Source organism: Bemisia tabaci, chromosome 10 (assembly GCF_918797505.1).
Source record: "Bemisia tabaci chromosome 10, PGI_BMITA_v3".
Classification (NCBI taxonomy): Eukaryota; Metazoa; Arthropoda; class Insecta; order Hemiptera; family Aleyrodidae; genus Bemisia; species Bemisia tabaci.
Genome location: NC_092802.1, coordinates 23,731,698 through 23,743,852, shown reverse-complemented (window position 1 = coordinate 23,743,852; position 12,155 = coordinate 23,731,698). Strand labels below are relative to the sequence as shown.

At 37.0% G+C, this 12,155-nt stretch overlaps 1 protein-coding gene across 1 annotated transcript; it reads right to left on the bottom strand.

Moving 5' to 3' along the window:
- Positions 1–684: 684 nt before the first annotated feature.
- On the bottom strand, positions 685–11,488 carry LOC109042291 (spliceosome-associated protein CWC27 homolog). Its single transcript, XM_019058952.2, has 9 exons — positions 11,165–11,488; positions 9,894–10,103; positions 8,424–8,624; positions 7,175–7,323; positions 6,225–6,425; positions 5,226–5,366; positions 4,489–4,673; positions 2,444–2,585; positions 685–1,811 (listed from the first exon to the last, which is right to left on the bottom strand). The coding sequence occupies exons 1-9, from the start codon at positions 11,204–11,206 to the stop codon at positions 1,640–1,642; spliced, it is 1,443 nt and encodes a 480-aa protein (XP_018914497.2). The 5' UTR covers positions 11,207–11,488; the 3' UTR covers positions 685–1,639.
- Positions 11,489–12,155: the final 667 nt, after the last annotated feature.

The window sequence follows — 12,155 nt, the reverse complement described above, 5'->3', positions numbered from 1 at the left end:
GAATTTCAGCATTCTGATACATGTTTCCTAACCAAAATTTCACGTAGAACACGATACGCACAACGGAAATTACCGAAATCAACTCCTTACGAAGATATTTAATGATTCTTGATGCGTGAATTGAAACCACCCGTTCATGAAAACTCAATGCTCTACGTGATTCACATCGCACGCTAAACGTTATCATAAACATCTCAGCGATGTAAAAATCTGGCAACCTCATTCTTGACGCTTTGGCTCAGCTATAGCAAATTGCTTATAGTTTGAACAACACAAGGTGGGAAATGAACATTGCTCGATTGAGAAGCTCGCTGAAACCATTGTAGTGCGCAATTTGACTCACGTAGAGCTTTGAGTTTCTTGTGAGCGGCCAGTTCAAATTCCTCGTAACCAGTGTAAGATAAAAACGTTAATATCCCCGTTAGGAATTGGTTTCAGTAATTTTCGTTGTGTGAATCGTGTTCTTCGTGAAATTCTGGTTAAGAAACATGTATCAGATCGCTTAAATTCGTACCCTGTCTAGTGGTCCATTATGAAACGTAGACTCATTAGTCTGAACAAATTTTTTCTTCTCACTAAACAAGTTTCGGCCCCAGCTGGCCATTGTCTCAGACACAACTCGCTGTTATATTTTCAGTGACCTTGAAAATCTTGGGAGTTGTCCAGAAAAATGAAGAAAGTAGCTTTTGTTAACAGATTTTTAATGAGCGCTTACAAAATGTCAACATTCAAAAAAATTACAGGAGCTCTCATGAGCTCCTAGTAAGATATATAATATATACTTGCTCAAGCAATTAAACTGCATATTTATAAAAGGACCTCGGTGACAAAAGCCTTGTGAGGCTTGACAGGCGTGATTAAAAAAAGGAACTGAGAATCACAAGGTTATGGCACTCGGATCCTTCTCTAAATGAATGGTCGAGTTAATAGTTAAAACATCATGTGTCATACATCTTCTCATCAATGTAGGACATAATTGGACGTATTTCTGCCGAACAGAATCGTGTGCATTCAGACATGAGCCCTGAGGCCCATAAGAATATATCCATAATAGGGCTCACGTTATAATACACATGGTTCCTTTGGCAGAAATACGTCCAATTGCTGCTTTCATTTACCTTATCAGAGGCAAAAGTCTGTAGCAAGCTAAAATTTAGGCTGCAAAATTTTACCCTTCCAAAATTCCTTACTCCTTCCACTTTGAAGGCAGTCAGTTTTCAAAGGATATTATAATTTTTAGAATCTACAAGTTTGCAACTTCAAATGCATTATTCTCATAGCTGAGGACAGAGAGTACTACAAAAAATAGTTATACACGACAAAAAATTCCTCAGTTTCAGGTCCTACCAAGTTGAAAGGACGAAATTCCATTTGATACTGAAGGGCAAATTTGACTGGCTTTTTCCCTGAAAGTTGTGTGCCTTAAAGTTTCCGTACCGTTTCACAGACACAAAAAGGTAAGCTCCTTTCATAAAATTATTCTTGACCGCGCTCGTTGAATTTTATTATCCTTTATTCCTCCCTCCCGCTTTTTTTCTTGTCTTCTTCCTTCCCTTCCCTCTGCTTAACAGTTTTTCTGTCAACTTTTAGACTCCATCACATTCGCCTCAGATGGCGAGTGAAAAGTAATAAAAAATCTTCAGTCACGCGTCCGTTTTTCCTTAGTTTTCAGTTGTTCTTTGCTCATATCTCGTCTTCGTTTGTTGATTGGGTTCCTGGGGTCGTAGATTTCGAACCAATCATCAGATTTCGTATTCGCATCCTTCGCAATGACGGGATCATTTGATTCGAAAACTAATTTATGACCCATCCTGTAACAAAGTAAAATAGAATAACATTATCTCCAGTAAACAAGCAACAATTCCACATTGAAACACGTTTTATTTTTGCGAACATCAACAGAAAATGAGAAGAGATAGCGATTTGACAGCTGTAGTACACTTCTGTAATTTTCCCGCCATTTCTGCGCATTTGTAATTCCTTTAAGTCTGGGCTTTTTAAAAGCGGGCATGTCCAGGATTCTAGTTCCAAAAATACACTATAAATTACGACGTAATTTACTCATCTGGTATTTTCATAATAAACAAAAAACACAAGGTTTAGCGACCCATTAAAGTAAACTACGCTTTCAGGAAGTTTTCAGTTTTTTTTTTTTTACCGTAAATTGAAAAGAAACCCTGTTCTGAAAAGGCCAAAAATGGAACTTGTGTATGAAAGTATTTTCGGCAGGCGTTGATGACGTAGCAAGACGCGGGAAATGGCGTTTGCTGATTGGCTGAACTCAGCTTCAAGCATCACCTTACTATGTCATCTGGACTGTTGCAATTTGATGAGCCAAATTTGAGAATTCACCTGGCGGAAAAAGAGTATTTTTTGAAAATGAAATCCCCCAACATTTTTCAAAACATTGAAGAATCACAAACAGTAATAAACTAAATAATACCAAGATTTGCCGTCGGTATCTGTTTCTAGATCTGTTTTCTCAGGTTCACTTTCACCGTCTTCATTTGTGCTAACTTTCACAGTCGATAAGTCTTTCCTGAATTTTTTCAATAGCGATAAAGTATATTCTTCTCTTGCTGCTCCTGAATGGACACACAAAAAAAGATTTGTCAATGAATGACTGAGATAAATTAATAAATGTAAAAAACAAGGTTGAATGATGCGTAGTCGTTCCTTAAACAGTTCCTTTTCTAAGGGGGTCCCATCTGGTTTACATTGTGATTATGGGAGGTTTGAGAAGTTCCTTAAAGTAGCATCATAGAAAGGACAATTTCCACGGAATTCGGGTAAAAATTCAAGAGAATAACTTAGGTAGTAAGCCTTTTCAAAAGATAATAAGTAATGGGCATGGCAAAAAAAAAAAAAAAAAAAAAAAAAAAAAAAAAACACAAAATGTGGAGGAGAAAATTCTAAAAATTTGACCAACTTTAAGGTAGGTGCAATTACCACAAGAACCTACTTTGAAATTTTTAAAACCTGCAACATTTTTTGTTTCATACTTACAATGTTTTTAGAGGCAAACCATTGTAATCTCTTGCAAAGGTCTACTTCCAAAGTTATTCTGTTGAATTTTACTCTAGATTCGTGGAGATAGACCTCTTCATGATGCTCGGTTGAAGACCTCAAACCTCCCTTAGCCACAGCGTAAACCGAATGGAACCCTAAGGAAAGGGGTTGTTAGGGAACAATGATAAATTTGATGCTTAGGCATTAAATAAAAGTGTGAATAGACGGACATCAACCATCTTGAGAAGTTTTTTTTTTTAAAAAATCTTGCAAGTTCAGGCTTCATCACTAGTCATCTTCATTTTCTAGGCAAAAGCAATCAGACAAAATAAAAGATTGTTTTGAGTTTATAAAGGAAGACTAGTGCTAAAAGTCAGTTGATGCATGTGCCTTAGTCTTGAGAATGATTTTTGAAGTTCAGGTCTATTTACCCACCTCACAACCTGGACTGGCAAAGCAAATATTCTTGTTATCACAAAATCACCCGACTAAGTCATTTTGCAGCAAATTTTTGATGATTTTGGCTTGAAAATCCACAGTCCCCACCTCCTCCGACCATTGACGTATAATACAATCTAGACCGCACATTAGGAATTTCGGCGAGACAATAGCAACCCGGATCGTCTCGGTACATATAGCAAACCAATATGTGCCGAGACAATGGAAATGCCAGTCTTGCTTGGTACACTTCGTATATCCGGCCATATCAACTAAGCTGAAAGCGCGTCTTTACCCTGATTCGCCCCGCTAGCTGTCTTACCCCCCCCCCCCCCACCTGAAGTCGGGCCTAGTGCGCGGTCTAGATTGTGTTATAAGTCAATGCCTCCGACTTATTGAGATTCCACTATTCTGTTGCAGTTTTTTGTGTTAGGTTAAGTTAGGTTATTAGGTATATAGGGTTAGGCATATAGGTTATATTTAGGCATTTTCCAAAAATCAATCCAACTCCAACTAACCATACTTCAAAGTTGGTGCAAAAAGCTTTAACAGAGGGAGAAAAAAATCTTGGCATTTTTTTTTTCATTCCTCGTAAAACTCATCTTAAGGTTACCCTTGCGAAAAAAACTAGACTAAACAGCTTAATCTTTCACACTGTTAAATTTGAACCATAGTTAGCCGATGGCCGAAGTTCAAAACCACGTCCCTTCATTCCAGTGTTTCAAAATTACTGTTCCTATGTTATTTTTTGAAGAAAAGCAAGCAAACTTTAGAGCTTGAAATTTTCATGAAATATTTTGCTAACAGAGAAAAAAATCAAGAAAGTATTCAAGAAATAACATTGATCTGTTTTCCAAAGAAAAATAGAGTATGACAGAAAGTTTGCCACGTCACAAAGAGAGGTACGTGGTTCTACAATTAGGCCATCGATTTGTGAGTTAAGCTTCATTACAATTAATTTCTTAACATGAGAAGCTTTTTTCCTAAGAACAAGAAAATACCACTCAGCTTCTTCATCCAAGATACTTTTCTATGAAATACCTTTCAGAGGAACTTTTTCTTTCAATTTCTTGTACTTCTTCTGCTCTTCTCTATAAGCTGCAGTTGTCTCATCCACTTTCTGTGATGTAACCGGTTTTTCAGACTGTTGATCTGGTGCCGAGTTTGATTTCTTGCTTTTCTGATAATCCTTTTTTAAATCTCGGATCTCTTTGGCTATCTCAGCCCTAAATTAACACATTACAAGACATCTTTCCATTATTTCAAAGAAAAAAAATACAATATCAGTGTTTAAGGGCCAAAGAACCATTACTACGTTTTCACTGATTGGAGTAAATCACAGGAAAACAATTGCCTGCAGTGTATTTTGCACATTTAAGACCTCAGATGTGATGGTGTTAGATATCATGACAAATTTTTTTAAACATTCAGATTCCATTTTTAAGTACATTGTGAATGCAAATAACTTAATTACTCCAAGATTTCTGATTTAGTTTATCATAATTTTCTTGCTTATATGCAGACAACTCTTTAGCAACTACGCCGATAGAGGTTGATTGGTTCACTTGATGATTCACCAACACGACTACCAAATTGTCAGACAGCAGAATGACGATTACAGCTCTTGATCCTCAGCCTTTCACTCAAATTTGATAACAAAATATAGAAAAACAGTTTCATTTAAAAGAGATTAAAAATATGATTTGATGAAGTTCATCGAGCCTACTGAGACAGTTCGTTGTAAGAATGTACGAAGAATTGAACGATAAGAATCTTACATTTTCCGTTTTTTTTCTTCTCGCAGTTCCTTGCCAAATTCGTACTCTTCATCTGAGCTGCTGTGATGAGCTTCTGCTTTGGCATTGCTCTCTTTCGATTTGGACGATGCTAATTTCGCTTTGATTCTGTCTATCTTTTCCCTGAAAATAGCAAACCTAGATTTTAAACAGAATAATAGAAGATTCACCTTCGAAAAGGCATTGAATCATCACCAAGATGAGATAAAACAAAATGAACGGTGAGAAAGATTTGACAAAAAACTACTGCTTTTCAGACTATCTTACGAATTATACAGATTTTCAGATGTAACGCCTTTAGAAGTTCTTTATATTTGTAACTCAACAAATCTTTTCTCCAAGAAAGTCTCTAAGATTCTTATCTGTGTGACTGAAGTGCAAGATAACGTAAACTCCTACAAGTCCTACATATTCATTCGTCCGTCCACAGGCTTTCCCTATTTTTCCCATCGACTTTCCATAGAATTTCCCCCAATTTCAAAGGGCATGACCATTAACTTCTTTTCCCCTTTGACATTTGGCTTTTGACACTTAAAATTTGTACCTCCTTCCCCATATTTAGGGCCTTTCCCATATCCTCACGCGTCCACCCCAGAGATGCAAAATGAACACGAAATGCAATTTCAACAATTTTTCAGGGCCTGCGTATGGAACCAACAATCATCCATGGATTCTGAAAGAAACTTCGAAATTTGATTCAAAGAAGATACTAGTCTTGAAGTTATATGATAGAAATTCTTCAGTTGTAGAAAACGTCGTGGTTAGGGTGTTCGCAAAAAGTAAGGGAAAATTTTCTCCCAGAAGATAGGGTCCTTTTTCACAGATCCAGTCACAAATTAGTAAAACTGTTCTGAGAATTTCGATTACATTAATGGCACATTATTGTTTCATCACCATGCAACTTTTTCGAGTAAAAGCCTCGAAAAATTTTAATCAAAACAAACCTGTATGAGTTTTGAGGAGTCTCTAATTAATACTTACGGATCTCTTTTTGGGGACGTTTTTCCTTTAGGATCACTGTCGCTGCCATGCTCTATTTCAACAGCTAGCTCTTTGCTCAACGTTGGGTCTTCACTGATGTCATGACTAGATTTCCCTCTTGCCGAAAGCTTTTTGCTGATCTCAGAGGCTTCTTCTTCATCCTCTTCTGCTTCCTCACCAAAGGACAGAAGCTTATAATTCCTGTTATAACAATGAGGAAAATCATTTTTAGCTTCCTTTCAGATGAAACATTCCAAGGGAAGGTTTGATTGCACAAAGACAGTACCATATGTTTGGTGCTTGCAGAAAGGCTAAGCACATTAATAGTAGTTGAGCGATGGTTCATCCTTGTGCAGTTACAACACAAAGATCGAGCCGGATTCATGATTCTCCACAGGAACAGGGAGTTTCGGCAATTTTCCCATCTACTGATTTTAAAGATGTTTGCTTTGGCAATGATTTTTCTCTTCAGCACTTGAAAGTCCTTTCTCTTGAAAACGGTTTTTTACATTTTTCCTTTGATGAGGGGCTTCAGAAAAAGCTTCATGGAATGAATTAGTTTTAGGTTCAGAAAACTTGTTCATTTCTTGTTTTGTTCCTTCAAAGAAATGGATGAAGAAGGGGGAGGGGGCATAAATATTGGACCATTGCAATGTTTAATGCAAGAGTGGATATACTGATGTATCTTTGATCAGCAGGAATTTTCATTAAAATATCATGAAACCGAGTCTGAATGGCTCATTTTGCCACTAGGTCTGAGAAGCGAAGATAGTGCTGGAGGATCCATAGATTACTGTCGAAAACAAAGATTATGTAACGTTTACTACTTGCACGTATTAATTTTGACAGCATTTTGCTCCAACCTGTTGAGCATCATCAGCGCAACTATAACATTTTTTTTGTTTACTTTTGAATACTTATGCTGAATGATAATCAAAACAAATACTCACTTGACAGCTTTGGTTTTATCACTTTTGCTTTTCTTCTCTTCTTTGTCTGAAGACTTCTGTTTGGGCGTTACTCTAGGAACTATGTCAGGAAAAGGATTACTGATAACTTCTGTTTTGATGATTTTTGGAGGATAAATAGGCCTGTCATCCTGAAAGTAATGAAAAAAAGATGAAAACGAAAATAATCTTGCGCTTACAGGAAAAGATCTTTACAGATATATTTAAATTCGAACTGTGATGGATATCACAGGTAGTTTCGACTGTATCACTTTGGAAGTCAAAACAAGTTTGAGATAACAGCTCCCCATATCGCTATTGCAATGGTGCTATTGAATAATGATATTCGCACCAATACCCACCAGAAAATTATGTGTAGAAACATAGGTAAAGCTCTCTAAATTGCTTCGGAAGAAAGCGGATTGTAACAGCACATGTTCATTCATTGATCAAATGTCCTCATTTTAATTTCCAAAACTTATTTTTGCCTCATTTGTAGATAACAAGCTGGCTAAAATCTAGTACCTAGCACCTTTGCCAGTTAGATATTTTAAATTAGACCTCTTCTAACCTAAGAAACGAAACATCAATTGCACCAGAAAATGACACATTTCAAACAAATCAACGCTAAGTTCTGAGCAGCTACAATTGACAGCTCAACTTGACCACTATTAAAGCAGTAAACAACTAGATTGAAGAGTTGAAGGTTGAGGTGGGATCGTATCATATTTGTAGGAGGAGGAGACATAGTAAAATAAAATGTAAGTATAAAATGTAAGTGCTGCATTACTCAAGCTCTGGTTCAGCAGCAAGAAGCAGAGATGATGGTAACAGCTATTACAAAAATCGAAAACAGGTTGAGAGAATATTTGAGGGGCTTGAAGGACAAGACGCAGAAGTGCAGTTTTTTGAAAAATTGAGATATAATGCTTTCAAGTAAAACTAGTCTTCACTAGTCTTATTCTGTGAAATATTCATTTCCAAATTCCAATTTCTATGTATCAAAAAATCAGTTTGAACTTTCTGTCCGCCATAAGGATTTATGTGATTTCAAAACTTCAAACACATATTTCTCGAAATGGCAAAAACTGCACTTGTGAGCATTGTCCTCCAAGCGCAAACCCCTCATTTGTGTACGGAAATAGACCTTCCTCACGCAGTACAACTTTAAGTATAGGAAAGTAGAAGTCAGTAACCCATCAGAGCTCTTTGAAACTACAAACAGATATTTTTGAGAGAGGTATCCACTTACATGATCCACAAGAGTGTCATCCAATTTTGGAAGATTATAAATTGTTTCACCGGCAACCTTCCCAAAAATGGTGTGTTTGTTTTGCAGCTCAGGTGTTGAGGCAAGTGTGAAGAAGAACTGGGATCCATTGTCATCCTTTCCTGCGTTTGCCATGGCAACCAACCCGCGCCGATTGAATCGTAAACGAGAGTGGATCTCATCCTGAAAAAATTAATATCTACCTATATACTGATCATATTTTAGTAGTGCAAACACATCTTTCTACAACTTTAAAATCAAAGATCGAGGATTACCTTTTTTCATAAGAATGGATTTGTCTTTGTAAAATTTTTATGAAATTTTGTTCAGGTAATACATATTAACTGATGCCGAAGTAATGAAATGGGATTCTAGTCAAAACGGGAAAGGAGTAGCTCAATGCATTACAGACTAGCTCCAGCACCTGCGGTTTTTAGTTGGTACGCTTCTTGTGAGCATACCAATTTCAATTCTTGGAGATTTCATCATGAGGAATTCCGAGACACCCCTTTCCACACATACAGAAGAGGTGAATTTTAAAGACTTTCCTTTTGCTACCAAATTAAAGACAAAAGGAGAAGAAAAAATAAGCGGTTAGTTTTTGCTTTGTTTCATAGTAGGTACAAAAGATCTCTGCTAGAATACCAACGTCCAAGGCCAAAGAGTAGGACCCAGATTTCCGTTGCAGTGTTTTAAAATTTCCGCTCCTATTTTACTTTATTCAAGAGAAGGAAACCAACTTTACAGCTTGAAATCGATTAAGAATATTCTGCTAACAGAGTGGCAAATTTGAACCTTTTCAAGATATTACATTGACTGGTTTTCCACAAAAAAATTAAGTATGACAGGAGGTATGTAACATTGGAGACGAATATTTGCTTTCAGCCATCAATATCTGTTTTTTACTGTTAAAGATAATTCAGAAATTATACTTCTCTTGAATAAATCTAAGTTGATTATATACACTGAATCTTCAGACATCACACGTTTGGTTAAGGATTTGTTTTTGTGTGCAGGACCTTGCATTTTTTTTTTTTTTTTTTTTTTTTTTTTTTGTACCTCAGAAATACATAATTTTACAAATAATTTACAAGTCTTATCATTTAAATATCATTCATATCACATTGAGTCATTATTTCAAGATTCACTTCAATTAAATATTTGCGTCCCAAGACACGCCGGAATTACCAACAGGTATATCATCGGCCGGGGTTATTGGTACAGTCCTATTGTCACTAATACTATATACATTTCTAGGACCTTGTGTTGGGTTGTTCTATTTAGAGAGTTTCTGCCCTTTCCTCGGCAAATTTACTGTTTACTTACTGGGTATTTTTCGTTAAACAGCATCACATATGTTGGACACAAGTTTGAGTCAAGTTCTATCGTACCTATTTACAAAATTGTGATGAAAATATTGGCAATGGATTGCCAGTAGACAATTAAACTTACTTTAAAGGGTGCTCCATATATTGAATCTCCTCCACTGCCTGTTCCTGTAGGATCTCCTCCTTGGGCAATAAATCCTTTGACGATTCGGTGAAAAATTGTGCCATTATAGTAACCTTCCAAGCAGAGTTGAACAAAATTCCGGCACGCTTTCGGAGTTTCTTTTGACCAAAGCTCAATATCAATATCTCCGACGGTTGTTTTCAGCAGAACCTGGACCATACAAAACAGGCTCATTGAAAATTAAGTGTGATCAGTTAAGAACATACTGGAGTCCATGCCAAATAGGTACATTTTTAGACTGTGACAGAAGATCTGCCATCTTATTTCTTGCGTTTACTTTTCATGCCAAGCTGAGGACAGCTGACCTTCTGTCGCACTCTAAAGATGCAATGACTTACTTGTTATGGACTCTGTCTATTTTTTATGAAAACCAATGATCAAATCAGAACCAAAGGTTTATATGATTCTGACTGTTCAATATTTGAGTTCACTTGTAATTACACGCTAACATTGTAATCTGTTAAAATATATCCATTTACGATCAAACTCATTACGAGACTCATTACGTACCCATTTATGATTTACTCATGATCAAATGTATGACCTACAAAGTATGCATCCAGAAATACTGCCTAAATCTGGTATTCTTTGCTTCCATCAGATTGCTCAAACGCTGGTAGTTTATGACAATAGTCCCTCAAATTCCCCTTGTTAATAATTTCACGGTGGATGATGCTAAAGGCATTTGTGATAGATGGATCAAGAGCCTCCTTCAGACCACAAACCACTGTGTGATAGAACACGGTTCAAGCTCCAATTGAAATGAGGTTGAATTTTCATTATGATGCCAGGTATAAGATGGATTGAATGTTTCTAGCTTAAGAGTAATGACATATCAACGTCATAAGTTTGTGATCACATATCTCATTTGCAATGTTTGAAGATCTTCGCCTCTGTTAGTTTTTTTAAGGATAACAAATTGACAGCATTCCTTGAAATTTTTGCGGCATTTTCTTTGCACAGAGAAAAAAAATTATGTCAGTTTGGGAGAATTGCCATTGAGTAGTTTTCCTCTTAAAAAATAAAGTATGACAGGAAGTCTGCGACGTCGCAAACCGAGTTATGTGATTGCAGACTTACACCGTCGATATGTACCTATAAGTTGCGCATTGAAGCTTCAGCCCCTGGATCAAAGAATTAGCTGTCATTTTCTAGTTCGGCCCAGAATTGTCAAGAAAGAGGAAGGAATACATAATTGAAATTATCAGTACCTTGCCCTGCGTTGGTGGCTCCTGAATGTAGATGTTACTCATCTTGAGATGCTGGTGTGTACTTTAATCAGACACTGTAAGACACATGAAAATATCAGAAACAGTTGAAGACAGTCCAGTCAGGTACCTTGGTGGATTATTCGATGTCCTTTGAAAAAATAACTACTCGAAGTACATGATAGACTTCTGTTGACAATAAATTAGGCATTATCAAATCACAGGTAGAATCAATTTGTGAAAAATTGTATGGAATATCGAAAAAAAAAGACTTTTGGGACCATTTTGACACTATGACAGTCGGTGTTCTTAGGTTAGATTCGAGTTTGTTTATTTCCGGTTCGATTTTATTCCGCCTATTGGCAAATTCTGAGCCAGGCACTCTGATCATTGACGTATAATACAATCTAGACCGCGCATTGGGCCCGACTTTGGGCGGGGAAGGTAAGACAGCTAGGGGGGTAAAGACGCGCCTTCAGCTTAGTTGATACCGCCGGATATACGAGCTAAGTGTACCCGTATCAGGCAACGGCACTGGCAAGACTGGCATTTTCACGAATTCCACCATTGTCTCGCCGGTACACTTGCAGTGTGTTGCTGGGTTGCCTATCGTCTCGCTTGAATTTCGTAATGCGCGGTCTAGATTGTATTATACGTCAATGACTCTGATTGGTTTGAAGTGGTTCATCGGGTTCATCCCAATCATTCCTAGACCTGAAAGGTAACCCCCCCCCCTGCCCCCCCCTCTTTTTTTCAATTATTCCTCTATTCGAACAAAAGGAATCTTAACTGCAAATTCTGAACCAGACGCTTTGATTGGTCCAGAGCGGCTCATTCCATTTATTCCGAGTTGAACCAAATAAGCGGGAATTTCAAATAAGGCAGTGTTGTCAGTTTTACAAATTCCGGATATCCTGTTTGCCAAATCGTTTCCGTTTCCGGTGAAACAGTGTTGTCAGTTTTACCCAACGAATTATTGTAAATTTGTCAACAT

Coding starts and splice junctions, on each gene's coding strand:
- LOC109042291 (XM_019058952.2), bottom strand. CDS start 11,206: ATGAGTAACATCTACATTCAGGAGCCACCAACGCAGGGCAAG. Junction 7,324..8,423: donor ATGACACTCTTGTGGATCAT/GTAAGTGGATAC, acceptor CATTACTTTCAG/GATGACAGGCCTATTTATCC. Junction 1,812..2,443: donor GATACCGACGGCAAATCTTG/GTATTATTTAGT, acceptor ACTTTGTTACAG/GATGGGTCATAAATTAGTTT.